An 18,449-nucleotide genomic window follows, 5' to 3' on the forward strand; every position below is an offset into this window, starting at 1 on the left:
TTGCTTAAGTGTTTACTTCCTGTCTGTCTTCTTCTGATGTTCCCTTTAGTGTTTACTTCCTGTCTGTCTTCTTCTGATGTTCCCTTTAGTGTTTACTTCCTGTCTGTCTTCTTCTGATGTTCCCTTTAGTGTTTACTTCCTGTCTTCTTCTGATGTTCCCTTTAGTTTACTTACTTCCTGTCTGTATTCTTCTGATGTTCCCTTCAGTGTTTACTTACTTCCTGTCTTCTTCTTCTGATGTTCCCTTTAGTGTTTACTTCCTGTCTGTATTCTTCTGATGTTCCCTTCAGTGTTTACTTACTTCCTGTCTTCTTCTGATGTTCCCTTTAGTGTTTACTTACTTCCTGTCTTCTTCTGATGTTCCCTTTAGTGTTTACTTCCTGTCTGTCTTCTTCTGATGTTCCCTTTAGTTTACTTACTTCCTGTCTGTATTCTTCTGATGTTCCCTTCAGTGTTTACTTACTTCCTGTCTTCTTCTGATGTTCCCTTTAGTGTTTACTTACTTACTGTCTTCTTCTGATGTTCCCTTTAGTGTTTACTTCCTGTCTGTCTTCTTCTGGTGTTCCCTTTAGTGTTTACTTACTTCCTGTCTGTCTTCTTCTGATGTTCCCTTTAGTGTTTACTTCCTGTCTGTCTTCTTCTGATGTTCCCTTTAGTGTTTACTTCCTGTCGGTATTCTTCTGATGTTCCCTTCAGTGTTTACTTACTTCCTGTCTTCTTCTGATGTTCCCTTTAGTGTTTACTTCATGTCTGTCTTCTTCTGATGTTCCCTTTAGTGTTTACTTCCTGTCTGTCTTCTTCTGATGTTCCCTTTAGTTTACTTACTTCCTGTCTGTATTCTTCTGATGTTCCCTTCAGTGTTTACTTACTTCCTGTCTTCTTCTGATGTTTCCTTTAGTTTTTACTTGCTGTCTGTCTTCTTCTGATGTTCCCTTTAGTGTTTACTTACTTCCTGTTTTGTTGTGATGTTCCCTTTAGTGTTTACTTACTTCCTGTCTTCTTCTGATGTTCCCTTTAGTGTTTACTTACTTCCTGTCTCTGTCTTCTGATGTTCCCTTTAGTGTTTACTTCATGTCTGTATTCTTCTGATGTTCCCTTTAGTGTTCTACTTCCTGTCTGTCTTCTTCTGATGTTCCCTTTAGTGTTTACTTCCTGTCTGTCTTCTTCTGATGTTCCCTTTAGTTTACTTACTTCCTGTCTGTATCTTCTGATGTTCCCTTCAGTGTTTACTTCATTCTGTCTTCTTCTGATGTTCCCTTTAGTGTTTACTTCATGTCTGTCTTCTTCTGATGTTCCCTTTAGTGTCTACTTACTTCCTGTCTTCTTCTGATGTTCCCTTTAGTGTTTACTTACTGTCTGTCTTCTTCTGATGTTCCCTTTAGTGTTTACTTCCTGTCTGTCTTCTTCTGAAGTTCCTTTTGTGTTTACTTAATTCCTGTCTTCTTCTGGTGTTCCCTTTAGTGTTCACTTAATTCCTTTCTGTCTTCTTCTGGTGTTCCCTAAAGTGTTTACTTACTTCCTGTCTCTGTTCTTCTGATGTTACCTTTAGTGTTCACTTACTTCCTGTCTTCTTCTGATGTTCCCTATAGTGTTTACTTACTTCCTGTCTTCTTCTGATGTTCCCTATAGTGTTTACTTACTTCCTGTCTTCTTCTGATGTTCCCTTTAGTGTTCACTTAATTTCTGTCTGTCTTCTTCTGAAGTTCCCTTTAGTGTTTACTTCCTGTCTGTCTTTTTCTGATGTTCCCTTTAGTTTTTACTTCCTATCTTCTGTTGATTTCTCTGACGCCCAGCGCTCTGTCTTTTAACCTCTTTCCTTCTCTTGCTGATTTATCTTTTCGTTACTGGCAGCAGTGAGGCCATCATGCTTTCCACAAATATACAAATTGATATTCAAAAGTAATTCCATGTTTTTTTCTGGTGGAGAAATCTAATGTTTGTTGTAAATTTACCAGACTTGTTTCTGCAGAATCGATACGAGTGCACATCCCTTGATCCTCCTTAGCAGCGGTTAGAGAAAATGAATAACCTCTGGAAATAGACCAATCAGAAGCAAGCATTTAACCAAGCCGTGTAATTATCGACTATTACTGCAACCTGAATATATTTGAGTTTATGTAAGATGCTCCCTATATTTTAACTAATACTAATATTAATAATAAATGACAGTGATGTTAGTGGAGACCGTAATTTGTACTATTGAGAAAGGTATTCTGTGGAATTCTGTGCCTTTTCCTCCTCCTTCTATCCACACAGGATTTAAATGAAGCATCTGTTGGTTGATGCATTCAGTCTCATGCAGCCATCCTGGCCATTACCACCCGTCCCCCCTTCCCACCCACACCCCCAAAAGCTGCATTACACCACGCTCTCTGACTTTCTAATTAGCTTATCTTGGAAAATAAGAATACCGGGCAATCCTTTGCTCTAGCAGTCTAACAAGTAGCAGGCCGCGGGGAGCGTGGCTGGAACAAAGTGTCACCGGGGGGGCCGTTGTTTCGACAGACTGGTACGAGAAAATATAGTTTCCTCTGTCTCATAAACACTTTGAATCCTTTTCTCTGTTTGTTGGATTTTTTTCATTTTGAACTTGAAGTCAATTACCTTTTTGGCAATTTAATCTCAAAGATTTTATATTTTTAGGAATTCACAGTGAGTATTGAATGAGACTCTAATGTTTTGTTTTTATTCCTTAGATTATCAACTCCACAGAAAGAGGGTGTTCATTTCTAAATGTTTTTTCTTCTATTATTTTAATGGGAGTCACACTATACTCACAGAAAAACAATATCGAAGCTCCACATACTTTCCAATGGGTAAAAGTCATTCTTTTTTCCCACTTTTTACTGATGTTTGAGGAAAATGTAAGAAGTGTATGCGCTCACATAATCTGTCACACATTTCAAACCAATGTGGTCATTTTAATTAGGTTTCTATCGTTCATTACATATCAAACATGCAACCAGTCGCTGCGTTTAAATGCCAGATGATACGGTAAATCTTAGCCTCTGTGGGCTCTGATGGCTCATGGCCTGAGGAGTGAGTGATGGAAGGAAAAGGGGATGAAGGAAGGGATGGAGGATGGAGGACAGATCCTTCCACCTGTAGCAGAGAGCATCCTGCAGGACTGTAATCTGCCAGTTGTCTCTCAGCTTAGTCGAGAGCAGCCAAGCCCTGCAGCCTCCAGCACCAAGAGATGCCGGGGCCCCGGGACACAAGGCACCTGCACGGGGAGATAAAGGCTTCAACTCCTGGGCTAATACTGACGATTCTTTTGATAAATACAGACGTGGGGTGGTGGGTGGTGGGGGAGCAATCTTTCCCCGCTCACTCCCTCTCATTCTCTCCTCCCTGTCTACCTGTCTCAGTAATCTCTCGTTCTTGTACTTTTCTTCCCTCTGTCTGTTTTCCCTGCAACTCCCTCTCTCTTTTCCCATCTCTCCCTCTCTGTACCTTCTTTATCCTGTCCTGTGTGAGTTTGGATCAGACAGGCGAAGCTCTCCACACTCTGCCTTTTTTATTTATTCCATATCTGTAACTGTCAAAAAGAAGATTGCTACTTTAGGAGCTGTCTGCGCTTTGTTGTGCTCGTGGAAAGTCAAATAGAGGAGGTTGTGTTAAAAGCATCTTGACCACTTTGTGGGGACACAAACAATGTCAGCTGCGGTGTTGGAAGCCCCAGACAGTTGAAAATGGCTCTATAAGTGCACGACACATGATGCCTTTTAGATGACACAGTGCTGAGAGGGGCGGTTAAAACAGTATTAGCCCGGGGAGGTAATTGGAGTAGGGCCTCATCCACATTACCTCCTGCCGTGTCTGTCACTTAAATACATATTTATGAGAGCTTATTAAAACATAAACATGGCCAGGGTTGCATGATTAGCGTATTAGGAAAAGCTTTGGGACCTAAGTGACCCAACAAAGCTGAGATTAACACCGTCAAGATTATGTCAAATCCATTCAGAACGTAGGATAATAATTACCTGGCACAAAATATCCAAGCACAATATCTTAGCTGGCATTATTACACGGCAAAGATGAATACTCAGTTTTGGTGGTTTTATCTGGAAATTCAGAGGTCTGCTCTTTTGAGACAGTTAGCCCTGATTGGTCGTATCAATCCGCAGAAAGAAATCAGGTCAATTGAGTATTACTTCATCAAAAATACATTTCGTATATCCATTTTTATATTTATGGAGAGCTCAAAAATGTGATTTAGTGTTTACTTCCTGTCACAAAAGAGATAGGAAGTAAACACTTAAGGTAAAACGTATGAACCATGTTTGAACAGGCCTTATGAGGTCAATTTCCAGGTTCATATTTGTATGTAGTGTCTCTACTGGGACATGTCTCCATGCTTTAATGTTCACAAAGCTCTATATTTTTCTCATACTGCCTGTGCTGCAGCTCCTCTTTTCAGTCTATGTCTGAAACCAGAGCCCAGTCTGCTCTGATTGGCTAGCTGGTCAGCTTTCTTGTGATAAGACAACTGCCAAGAGATGTCCCGTCCCTCAGCCCTCATCACGTACAATGTGTTGGAGCGCTAGCCAATAGAAGCTTGAGTGTTACGTAGTGATGTCACTGTGTTTCAGGCAGGGGGGGGAGTGTGTGGGAGAGGAACTTTTGGATTTTAGCCTTTGCAGACTATTTACATGCACTACAATCTACATAACACACTACGTGAAAGGGAAACGCCTTTAAAGTCTGGTTAATGGAGAACACAATGTGAACATTCAAGATCCTTCTGATTCGCTGTTGGTTCCTTCTCACACTTTCAGAGGTCCTTTATCATTGATGACCCCTCGCTGCACATTATCCCTTACGTGTTATACCCCCACCTGAGAAATAACTCCAATTTAACAGCGAGCACTTGCCAGCTTCACTGAAAATATACGGTTGTCAGAATCAAACTAGTGGCTGACACCGTGAAAAAGCCATACCTCCACGAGCATGACAGAGCAACTCTTGAGTGCTAAGTTGCAGCTACACCACCCGGAGTACAAACAGAGGCGGCGGAGATGAGCGGCATCATGTTGCACTGTGCCGTATCGCCGACAGCAGTTCATCTCTCCTGTCTACGGTGTCGTGCCCGTTGTCTATTCCCATTAGCCTGTGACCGGCGTGCTACGCTACGGTCGGTGCGGGTGCTAGGCTAGCAGACACAGATGGCTGAGGGTGGCAGATGCCTGGCTTTTACCGCGGATGCCCTCCATCAACGGATGACAGATGTCAGGGATCCTGTTGGACGGCAACACTTCATCACGCTACCCTGTTCCCCCTCCTCGCCCCGCTGCATTCACCAGCCTGCCTGGCAGACGCAGCGCCCAGCCCCACTGCAGCAGGCCCGCTCCCTCCTGCCACACCTACTCACTCACACACACACGTACACGTACACACGCACACACACATACACACACACACACACACACACACACACACACACACACACACACACACACACACACACACACACACACAGCACTGCATCCATCAGTCAAGCATTATTACATCAGACAGCCGTCATACTGGCAACCAATGGATCACATGCTAATGCGCCCGGACGCATCCACTCTGGAAATCTAAAGTATAAGTCTTTAGGATTCTGTGTGTGTGTGTGTGTGTGTGTGTGTGTGTGTGTGTGTGTGTGTGTGTGTGTGTGTGTGTGTGTGTGTGTGTGTGTGTGTGTGTGTGTGTGTGTGTATTAGAGAGAGTTAGGAAATAGAGATGTCCACTCTTGTGCATAGAAGAAAAGTTTTGCAGAGTAGAGCGAACACTTAAATACTCAGATTTTCTTTTACAGATGAAATGATAATAAAGTACGTTCCTCTTCGATACAATGCTCGTAGAAATGTAGTTAGTGCACACTTACCATTTTGGCCGGCTGGTAGACTTGACGACGGGAGACATGCCATCTCTGTACAGGCTCTTGGTCTTGGAGAAGTTGACCACGTTGAAAATGACTCTCTGAAAGACAATAAAGACAAATTAAATCCACTAAAAACAAAATCCAGTGTAGATTTGATCACTATTGGTACAACGGATCAATGTTTATATGAGTGTGTCTGCATTTTGTTATATGCAGATGGTAAAAGGAGGCTATTAGCTTATAAATATAAAGTATTCAAATGAAATGTCCTTTATTAATGTTTATTAATCAACAAAAAGCACGAGTAAGTCAGGCCTCAGAGATACAGAGTGTGCATCAGGGTACAACTTTGTTTATTTGCAAGAAACCACAGGGAACCTTTCATATTTGGTCAAATTAATTAGAATCAAGCAAAATGTGATCATTTGAAAACACAAAATGGCTTAACAGCATGTTCCAAAAGCCATTAATTGACTTTGATTCCTCATAATAATATCGTTCGACATGAGAGTGGCTGTCAAATGAAAACCCTGAAACTCCAGAGAGGTTGAAGTTGTCACTATGGATGACACCAACAAATCACCACACATTAATATGAACGGTCAGGAGATAAGTCGGCTTTAATGTCCTGCAGATGATCCCATGTTGCAGTTACAAAGTTCCCGATAAAAGGCAGCCACCCCGAGGAGTGACAGCCTCTAATCTGCGAGGACATTACGCTTCTCCCCAGAGAGACGCCGCCTGGCCCAAAACATTAAGCTTCGCCTGGAGCGCGGAGGACGGCCGTGCTGTCTGGCTTTCCACCTCCGCTGGACCAAGGACTTTCTTTCTCAGCTCAAATATCGAGGAACAGCTTTTCCTTCCTCCCACCCCCAGCCTGCGTGATTAGGATCGGGAGGGAAATGTGGAGAGAGGAATGAATAAAAATACTTTTTAAAAAGTCAAATGAATGGCAATGGTAATACTGCGGCGAGGTAAATGAATCCTATTGATGGGGCATATCAAATTACCAACTAAGTCCAGGTGGTGGAAGTTAACTGGGTGCTACTGAAATCCTATTACAGACTCCCCACCCTCCTTTTCTTTCTCCTCTCCCTCCCCCCTCATCCATTTTCTCCCTTTTTCTCCCGCCTAGCATCAGAGGAATGGGGATTGCGGATTGTGGCAAGCTGATTCAGACTTAGGTAAAATGACATCTAACTGATGTTGAGACTGGCAGCAGGCTCCTGTAGCAGGGAGATAAGACCATTGCTGCTGGCATTTCAATTACACTTTACTGCCCCGCACATCTGTTGCGAGAGCTACTTTTCAGCCTTTTCCCCTCAGGCAAATACAGCCTTACTCTGACTCCACTGGCTTTATTTGACTGCACAGCCTCCTTCCTCATTCTTTATCCACAACAAATTCAGATTGTCTTCCTCCTTAGCTTCACTCTACCCACTGTTTGTAATCTATTTGTTTGGCCTGTTTAACTCAGAGGAAGGCGGAGGCTGGACAGATGACAGCGACACAAGAAAGAAACAACAAGGCAGAGAATAACACAATGGAAGGCTGGGAGACGGTAAGGCAGAGGGAAAAGGTGCTGCAGCAAGCAGGGACAGACACAAAGAAACACAAGATAATTACAAAGTGATAAATAAAGGCAGCAGACAGAACATTACTGAGAGGTAAAGAAAATGAACCGGGCTCAGTGGACAGATGTAGAGGACACAGACAGGTGGGAGGCAAGCATACGGCACGTTGAAGTCTCAGGCTGTCCCTGTGGTTCTTAAGTTTTACTGAAGTTAAACAGATTAAAGGAATGTCTTTGAATCCTGTGACTCAACATCGGATTACAAAGTCAGTCTTGCACTTACAAGACGAGGGGAACTTTGAGAAGCTTAAAAGCAAGGTAGGAAAACCTTGGACAAATTACTAACAAGTACAGAACTGCATGGGAATATATGAACCACTTTAAAGATGAAACTCTGCATGTTTTAGTGCGGTATCTGCCACCTTCAAAGTATTCTCATACAGCAGGTAATATCATATCTCAAGAAAAGTTCCTTAAAGTTGCCCTATCGTGCCTTTTTTCCTGTATAGTTATATAGGTTTTAGTGCATGTAAATGGTCTGCAAAGGCAAAAATCCCGAACTCTCGCAGACACTCACCCCCTGCCTGAGACGCCTCAGTTACACTCTTCTATTGGCTAGCGCTCCAACACATTGTACGTGACAGGCTAAGGGGCGGGACATCTCTAAGCGGTTGACCAATCACAACAGAGTCAGCCAGCTAACCAAGGCTGTGGTTCCAGACAGAGGGTGAAAAGAGGTGCTACAGCACAGGCAGGATGAGAAAAATAAAGAGCTTTTTTTTTTCACAGTAGAGACACTACATAAAATACATATTTTTTAAAGGCACACACACTCTCCCACACACACTTTGTTGCATATTAAACGGAACTTAAGTAACTTTTGGGTTGATATTATGAAAATCATTGTTTGTCTTTGTCAGTTGGATGACCATTTTGTCCATTTCCAGTAGGATGGTGGTTAGAGTGACGCAGCTGAAGTTGTGTTTACACAGTATCAAGAGGGCCGGTGCAATTTCTGGTACTCATTTTTGCATGAAATTGGGCCTGCGTTTCCATCTGCTTGGACCACCTCTTATCACAAATCCCAGCAAAAAGGATCAATTTTTCTTTTGCCTTTGGCTGACAGAAGCTTAAAAATCACCCGAACTTTCATGTATGTTGTGTTTCGCCTCTTTGACTCTGATTCACTCTTTTTTTTTTATCAAGACCAGATTAAATGCTCTCGCAAATACAACACACAGACTTGTACAGAATTAGACTCAAACAAACTGGTGTGGGGTGATTCACCAGATCGTTAAAACCAGGACCAATTTAGACCACATGTGTGTGTGTGTGTGTGTGTGTGTGTGTGTGTGTGTGTGTGTGTGTGTGTGTGTGTGTGTGTGTGTACGCATGTGTGCCGCCTTGGAAGATTTAATTAGGCTGGGAGCAGTTAGAAGAGATTAACATCCATGCTGTCTGAGCTGTCATGTCGACAGAGCGTGTCAAAGCCCTGCGCCGTCCCCATCACTGCCGAATTACAGACTGGAACAGGTGTCTCTGCGGTGTCACAACACACACACACACACACACACACACACACACACAGACACACACACACACACACACACACACACACACACACACACACACACACACACACACACACACACACACACACACACACACACACACACACACACACTATACACAGATTACATAAAGCATCCTTAAATATTGCATTCAAACTATTGCATTTTTCTGAAATTGAAAACAGTTGAAAGCTACAACGTGCATGAACCTTAATGGTGCAAGTAAGACTTTCCCTCTCTCACAGCAGCAAATAATGTAACTGCAGGGACTTAATGAGGTACTTCATCAAAACCAATGACTCAAGAAACACCAAAAGAATCCAGATCTTCTAAAAGTAGTCGTCTCCTTTCGGAACATATGAAACCAATCACAGGGTTCCAGGGATGTGTGCTGTTCAAGGTAAAAGTCCCAAGGAGTGTTTACCAACCCCAGCCTCTTCGCTAACCTTTAAACACACCGGCCAGCCGCTGGGTTTGGCACTGAAATAGCCCCTGCTGGAGCCGCTTCGGGATAGGATTGCATTTAGGACCAAAACGCTGTCTTTTGATCTCCATCGATCCAGACTGTGGGCAGATAGCATTGCTTCCTGGAAGAAGCCAGGATAAATTATTAAAAGAAACCATTCTAAATGTGAAGTCTAAGACCTCTACAGAGAGAATGAGCTCTTTGTCCTTTTGAGAGTGATGGAAGAGCAGACTTTACTATGAATGATCTGAAAAATAATAATGTCTGCAGAATGTGAAAGCTGTTACCGGGGAGATTAGGTCCTGAAACCACATTACCTTTCACCAAGGATGTTATGCTTTCTTTTTTTTTCTGTGAAAAGGATTACGGAAAAGTTACTGGTCCGATTTTCATTTTCTTGGCGGAAGATTGTTGCATTCTGGATCTAGACAAACACATTATTTTTTGGATTGGATCTGATACACACTTTTATATCCCACTGTTGTAAACATTGCAAGAAAGGGCATTTGTGCTGCATTTAGAAAAGTGTTGAAACAATCGTACATAAGTGTTTTCGAACAGGAAGAATCAACAACAACTACTGAGAAACTACAACAGCACAGTCAGGTTTAAAGGGACCATCCAAGCAGCACTTGAATGCACCATTGACCAAAAGCAGGTCTCACCTTTCTAATGCCACTCCAGTTAAACCCTTAAAGGGCTCAGGTTTAACAATAAAACATATTGAGAAACTTTATTCAAGTGGTTTAAGATTGACTAGATTGTGTTGTCTGGTCTTGTTTTTTTCAACAACAATGGATCCTATGGGTTTGTTTACTCACATAATAATGTGAATACACCTTTAAGATGACAACAGGTATATCACCTTTTTGAAAAGCTCATTCTGAAACGTGTCAAATTATTGTATCAAAACAAATGACCTGTAATAAATGTGTTACTATATTGCACACAATTTATAAGGGTGATGTAGGTGCGGATCATATTGTAAACAGTGCGTTTGCTGCAGGGTGAACAGCTCAGAGAGATTGTCTCATCATAGGTTTGGCAAGAATCCATTGTGCTGATGGATCTATGTGAGAGCAATTGAAACTCTTCTAGGAGCATTTGCTTTTTGCTGACCCCGGTCTCAGACGGGAACCAAAATGAGATTCTTTTAACTTTAAAATCACTTACACTTTATTATTCCCACAACACTGCACAGGAAATGTGGCCCAGAGGAGGTAAATTGTCCCATCAGGTATCAGATGAAGTTCTCTGTACTCATCACCAAACTCTGGTTCATAGATTCACCTTTCATACACTGTGATTTTTCACACAGCGTAACAGCAGCCGATCTGTGAGGCCTGTCCGTGGCCGTCAGAGGGAGAGAGAGGCTGATCGCTGCTGGCAGCTCTGCCTGTTCCTCTCTTGTTGTCTTTGATCAGCCTGATCAGTGACGCACAGCGTGCCAACTACCCACACTACTAGGGACTACCTGACACCGCCAGGAGCACAATACACACGCACACACGCACCCACACCCACACACACACACACACACACACACACACACACACAGAGTCCTACACGTGCAGGATCACACACACCAATACTGTAGCATGAAACACTCACAGACGGAATGAATAGAGGATGACTATATTACAGCATTATTACAGGGATTTAAGGAGGATTTGAGTCACTTTTACAATGTGTAAAAGTAACAAAAGCAGTATTCTCACTTCGAGCTCACGTTCTCATTATAAACCAACAGCTGTATCCGACTATAATGTATTATGCATCAAGTTTCAAATCACAACAATTGCTGCACTAAAAGGTTCAAAATCATATGATAATTTCAAACAACCTGGGTATTACACTCTGCATGAAGCTATGAGAAGAATACATGTGTAATTTAAAGCACATAGGCTAAAATGATGGAGAAATCCTAGAGGGGGGAAATGATGTATAATTATAAAGTACTTACCCTCACCTTGGCAATATTCTTTAGGTAATGAGAGCTTTGTGCAAACACATGTTTAACTAATGCAGTATCTGTGTTACTAATATTTAACACTTGTAATAGAGCTGTATATATAATCAGGTATTTTATCAATTATGTTAAACAGAAGTATTTTTAAAGAGTAAATCTTAATTATGAGGAGAAGGAATAAAAAGCAATAAACGGCAAATTAAAGGATATTTAAATATTATGGCAGAAACATAATTTAAGGCCTCAGGCAACGCGTGCCCCCAAGTCTCGGTGTTTGTCACAGCTATTCACATTATGCAAGTTACATGAGCAGTTCGACACTTCCTGGCAGGTGCCATTTAAAACTGAAATGTCGCAGGTAGATACAGATCCTTATAGGCAGCTGTCACTTAGTTGAGTTTTTTTTTAAGATAGCGGGTTAGCTGTAGCTAAGAAAACTAAAGCCCCCTCCTGAAAAGCCCAGTCTGCTCCGATTGGCTAGTGAGAGCAATGACAAAGGTAGATTTCAGTGATAATGGGACGGAGGGCAATATATTATACTGACCCTGAAAGTGGCATAGCCAAAGAACCCCGCCAAAAAATGAACCAAAGATTTGTGCATGTATGTTTATGATGCTTTACTTTTGCACTATGTCTAAATGTTTACTCTACAAAAGTCTTTAATGCTTTAATGTTCAAAAGCTCTTTATGTTTCTCATACTACCTGTGCTGCATCTCCTCTTTTCACCCTCTGTCTGAAACCAGAGCCCAGTCTGCTTTGATTGGTTATCTGGCTGGCTCTGTTGTGATTTATCAACCGCTTAGAGATATCCCGCCCATTAGCCTATCACGGACAATGTGTTGGAGCGCTAGCCAATAGAAGCGCAAGTGTTACATAGTCATTATGTTCGTAAACAAAGGAGTCCAAGGGAGGCGTTTCAGACAAGGGGGGTGTGAGTGGAAGGGATTTTAGCCGTTGCAGACCATTTACATGCACAAAACCTATAGAACACACTACAGGAAAGGGTAAACCCCCAAAAGCAAACACTCATTTAAAGCTATCTAGGGCCAGCTGTATCAACACAGGTGCCCTGGCAACGCTGCACAGAACAAAAGACTTTCAAATATTATTTTTATAATAAAATGTACATAAAATGCTTCTGGTTGTTTTTTGTTAGCATTCAGTGGAAAGCAGAAAGCCTCTTCAGTGGGTCCGAGGTGTCTCCCCTGGGTGGCATTATGTTGAAGGCCGGCTAAAGCAGGGCGGCTCAGCTGGGGCAAAGCTCCGGTAAAGCCCGGTGACAGCGGGGAAGGTCACAAGACGGCAAGAGGTGGGCATCACGATGTGACAGGGAAACACTCAGGGACAGCCTAAAGCCCTGTGGGACAGGACGGAGATCACGCTCTTGTATGTGTTAGGTGGATGGTGTGTGTGTGTGTGTGTGTGTGTGTGTGTGTGTGTGTGTGTGTGTGTGTGTGTGTGTGTGTGTGTGTGTGTGTGTGTGTGTGTGTGTGTGTGTGTGTGTGTGTGTGTGTGTGTGTGTGTGTGTGTGTGTTACAGATAAGGGGTACAGGGCGTGACTCCTTCAGCATGCATGACCTTGAGTTCAGTCTGCTCTACATAACCTGACAGACAGCTCACAAAGTCATGTCATCCGCTACAGCTAAATGTCAACAATGTCACTAACACAAGTACCCCCCCCCCCTGGACACACACACACACACACACACACACACATGCACACTTCCTACATACAACTCCTACTTTTACCTTCCCACCTTTTCTTTTTTTTTCCTTCTGTGTGATGTTGTTGCTGACAGCTGAAATCCCCAATGACCAATGTCAAACTCAAGGTGCTGACACAAGAAAGCAGAGAATGGGCCCCTTTAAACACATTACAGGTAACACACACACACACACACACACACACACACACACACACACACACACACACACACACACACACACACACACACACAATGATAGACACTACACCCCCCTCTGCTCCCCACCACACCTGAAGGTAAACTGACAAAACAACACAGTAATATTCCTACAGTAGTTTGGGTTTGTTTGTACTTAGTGTGAGATGCCCCATGGAAAAGCGAGCTAATATGCGGGGGAAGTTGTGAGATACCTAGCTATTGATCCTGGGGGCCACGAGTCCCAGCAGCACCCTTTTAAATGTCAGCTTTTAATTTCCTTCTCCCTTCTTCACTGCAAAAGATTTATTCAAAGCAGTGCTGTTCCAAGAGATATCAGATAGCACGGTGACAGTCTTTTAAAGAGCTTTTGTTTGGTTTAGGCATTCAAGGCTTTTTGTATCAGACTCTTTTATTCGAGCTGAGGAGGAGGAAGTTTCTCTATTGGGCGCCGAGTTAAAAGGCAATCTCTTCCTTCCATTGTAAGGCGATGTACAACTGGAACTTCTTTAATTAGGGCTTCTCGCGCACTGAGTGACAGCAATGGCCAATACCCTCCAGACACTGATGGAGGTCACACACACACACACACACACACACACACACACACACACACACACACACACACACACACACACACACACACACACACACACACACACACACACACACACACACACACACACACACACACACACACACACACACACACACACATTTGAAAAACATTAACCTTTTCTCGTAACGGAAGTATAATTTACAGCTGTGAAAATAAACATTGGTTTACCTGTTCTTTTAATTACCGAGCCACATACAGAAACATGGCGACATTTTAATGGGATCACATGTTTTCATGTTGGGATTCGATAACGCGTGTTCATGTCTGCAGCGTTGGCTCTTTCTCCAGTTGATATGTGTAGAATGCGTCATGGTCAGCTAGCCACAAATTGTCAGATGTATAGGGACTGTTGTTGGCGTAGTTTATTATTAATTGACAGGGTGTTTGGACAGCTCCCTGGCAATAAGCCTCTATGTTCTTTGAACTGCATCCCCTATTTATTACCACCCCTTCCCATACCTACTTTTAGAGCCATGGACACACAAATATAAAGCAGAAACCTTATCTCATATGTCCAAAAAAAAACAGAGTAGGTGTTCCTCTTATTCACTCAGAGAACTAAGATAAAGAGGAATGGTAGGGAGGTCCAAATGTAGTCTATTTGGCCCTGATTTGAATTATTTTATATTGAATATATGCTGCCGAGTCTCATCCAATACTCATATTTACATAAAAGGGAATTGAAACAGCTGAAGCACCCTTAATCTTATGCGTCTTATTTTTCACAGGCTACTTTTTTATGTCTGTTTTGACAACTTAAATCAGGAATGAAGAGTCCTAACATATTTTTCGAAATTGCACAGCTTGTTCCCTTGGTAGAGCCTGGCTATGGTAAAGTAGAGCAGCTTGGACTTCAGGGAAGTGAGGGATTTCATAAGGATTATTTGAACCAATACCAATTCATTGAACTAACCCTTGAACCCTCTCCTTTGGAAGAAAATGCTGAACGACTGTAGGCCTGGGGGGACCGCAAGATTGACAACGGAGATCAAAGTCAGCATTTTTCTGAGTTTGGTTACAAAACAAGTTCACAATGTTTGCATGATAACGTTTTGGACTCTCCCAAGCATAATTGTACCAAAAGGTCAGTCCTGCTTTACCTGCTATGAGTGGATACAGTACTGCAATGCAATTTGTTACCAGTGACCCTTTAACAAACAGCCGGCACCTTGTTACTTCAGAGATGTATTCACTGTCACAAGTTATTGGTGGAAATGGCTTTCAGTTATCATAAGAAATTATCGGCATCAACATTTGTTTTTAGTCTAATATTGACTTGGCTTGGGAACTGGAAGGTCACCGGTTCAAGTCCCCGAAAGACCAAGTGCTACCGAGGTGTCCCTTAGCAAGGCAGCGTTCCCTACACTGCTCCCCCGGCGCCGTGCATAATGGCAGCCCACTGCTCCTAACACTAGGATGGGTTGAATGCAGGATGTAAATGTCCCCTCTGCGGGACGATTAAGGGTTCCTCCTTCTTCTTTAAAACGGGAGACATGTTCAGATTGAGAGCCACACACTTTGCTTCTTTGCTGCGACGAGGACAGCTGGTTGCAGCCGGTCCAGCGTCGCTCAGCAGCACCACCGGCGCTCAGTGAGGGATGAACAGCCAACTGCTGCACTTCCCCTCCACACATTTGTCTCCTCACCTTCTTTCTCGCCCTCGCCTTCTGCTTTAAACATGGAAGAGTTAATTTGCTCATTCTGCAGGCAGCATCTCTTTCTATTTATCTTTCGTCTTGTGTTTTTTCTCCCCCCCCCCCTCCCCTCCCCCCTCTCTCAGGCAGGGCTGTGCTGTCAGGCCCTTCCCGAGCAGTGGGGTTGTCAGGAGTGATGGATGACTATCAACCTTCTGCTGTCTTCCTCTACGCTCCTGGGAGATTTACAGGCTCGCTGACTACCAGGCATGAAAACCAATCTCTCTTTCTCATTCTTCCCTCCCTTCCTCCATATACGCCTGCCTCGCTCCTTCCATCTCACTCGCCCCCATTTCGACATCTCCTGCGTTACCGAAAAAAGCTCTCATAATGGAGAGATGTGTGCAAAACAACATTGAAATTTGTGTGTGGACAGAAGCTAGCGATAGCTCCTCTTGAGGGTTTTGTGTGGATGCGTCAGAGTGGAATTGCGTCCTCAGAGTGATACGCCCGCTCTCTGACATCTCGCCCATCTTCATCGTCTTCACCGCTTCCTGCTTCCCCAACACATGAGCATCCGTCCATGTTCATCTAGCTGCCGGTAATTATGGCTTCCAAGAAAGGTGCCGGGCTAATTGCTGTCTCAAAATAGTAATTGCTTTATTATCGCCACCATTTTTGGTAATGATCGTTCAAAGGCATTATGTTAATGCAATTAAACGGTTTCATTATTATTCTTGCTCGCGCTAATTGACGGTGTTTTCAAATGATGGGCCCCTAAATAAAGTTGTACTCAAGAAGTCCTACTGAGTGGAATGAGCAGAAAACATGACAACAATATGATTAAAGGGGGCCTATTTCTCATTTACAAGTTCATATTTGTATTTAGTGCCTCTCCTGGGACATGTCTCCATGCTTTAATGTTCAAAAAGCTCTTTATTTTTCTCATACTGCCTGTGCTGCAGCACCTCTTCTCACCCTCTGTCTGAAAACAGAGCCTAATCCGCTCTGATTGGTTAGCCGGTCGGCTCTGTTGTGATTGGTCAACCGCTAAGAAAGAGATGTCCCGCCTCTAAGGCTATCACGTACAATATGGTCGAACGCTAGCCAATAGAAGCGTGATGGATACGTAGTGTTGTCACTTTGTTCCAAAAGTGTCCAATGGAGTCAAATTGAGACGTTTCAGGCAGAAACCGAAGCCTAATTTGTGATTTTAGCCTTCACAGACCATTTTCACCCACCAAAACCTATACAACACATTAAAGGAAAGCAAAACCCCACCCAAAATGAACCAAAAGGGCCTGTTTAACAATTTTGTCACCTGCCTACAGTCTCAACAACACATGAACATTAACCAAATCGATATCCTGTTCACCTTTAAGCAGAGTGAAAGACACCACAAATATCACGACTCCAGACCAGAGAATAAACATCCCAACCAGTGATATTTCCTTGACCAAAGACTGAATTCAAATAAGACATCATATCCATGAATGATCAAATAGTCTCTCCAAATCTCATAAACATTTCTTATAAATACTACCTTTCAGAAACCGTCTCAGGAGGAAACCCAGATTTGCATTCATTTGCAAGTTTGGGAGAGGAACCATGCTGGCTAGTGGAATAGAAATGAGCCTTAATATGCACACAGTGCTGACACCACTCTTCAAAAAGAAGGTAATAGACATAAATGACATGTAAATGTTATTTAGATTGCTATCTAATAGCATGCAAAGCAGCACTCGGTCTGACTGTACCCAATATTTGAATTAGAAGACGTAGCCCACCTCGATCTTTGGCTACGTATAGTAATGATACCTGTGTGTCCTCGCATGTAAGCGTGTGCATGCATGTATGAACCTGATCTCGACTCTGTAATGATCTCTTGTCCTATCTGTCAGCACAATGCATAGTTTATGCAGTGTAACAGGTAAACACGTGCACCGCTTTCATTGACATTCGGTGGGCTCATTAAAATCAGATCACATCTCAGGAGGACAGCTCGAGGAGAATTCTTCTTTCTCTTCTCGTGCTAAGACAACTTGGCGTGACGCTTTATTTTTTGCTCATGTGAGGCTTGTTAGCTTTGAAGCTATCATGTCTGTACTGTGAGTGACAAGGCTGGATTAGCTGGATACAGAAAAGGCAGATTACGCAGCTTCAGGTGAACTACAGCGACTGCTTACAATGCCAGTCTGATGTAAAGATTCCTGCCTGACAACATTAGGTTTACTTCTGTATTTGGATTGATTTGGCAAATAGTGGGACATTTTTAAAAGTCGAAATTTAGGGGAAAAAAAGTGATCATTTTGAAGAAAATAGTCGAAAACTCCAAAAAGTTGAAATTCGGCAAACAAATCTGAAGTTTGAAAAGAAAAAAGAAAGGAAAAATTGGGAAGTAAATAAACTGTAACTCTGGATTTAGTTTGAGGTGCAATATATGGCCGGAACTGACATAAGCGCCCTAGAAAAACCCCTGAAGATATATACAGTATGTGTGTGTGTGTGTGTGTGTGTGTGTGTGTGTGTGTGTGTGTGTGTGTACTGAAAAATGTGTTTTAAATAACGTATTATTTAAATAAACATGATATTGTGTCTTTGAATATACACTTTCCATATTTCATTTGTGAATCCTCCTATGTGCTGACTGATCTGACCCCGTACACACAGTCCTGAGCGTGCGAGGTCATTAAAGTTGAAACACGACATTTTGCCACCAGCAGTCTCACACCTGCACTCCTGTAATTTTAGGTGTCAGAGTAAATATGTTATTTTTGTTTTCTTGCACAATCTGCATTAATTAAAAAAGCACCCCCCTTAGTCAGGCGCCACACTACTGCCAGGAG

General features: G+C 42.8%; 1 protein-coding gene across 1 annotated transcript in view; it reads right to left on the reverse strand.

Annotated features, from left to right (window-relative positions):
• agbl4 (AGBL carboxypeptidase 4) overlaps positions 1-18,449 on the reverse strand; it is a 310,302-nt gene that overhangs the window by 182,995 nt on the left and 108,858 nt on the right. Inside the window, exon 4 of the mRNA XM_063891997.1 lies at positions 5,873-5,967. Within this exon, the coding sequence (XP_063748067.1) occupies positions 5,873-5,967 (95 nt within the window). The remainder of the gene's footprint in view (positions 1-5,872; positions 5,968-18,449) is intronic.

The sequence above is a fragment of the Eleginops maclovinus genome, chromosome 9 (genome assembly GCF_036324505.1).
Source record: "Eleginops maclovinus isolate JMC-PN-2008 ecotype Puerto Natales chromosome 9, JC_Emac_rtc_rv5, whole genome shotgun sequence".
Classification (NCBI taxonomy): domain Eukaryota; kingdom Metazoa; phylum Chordata; class Actinopteri; order Perciformes; family Eleginopidae; genus Eleginops; species Eleginops maclovinus.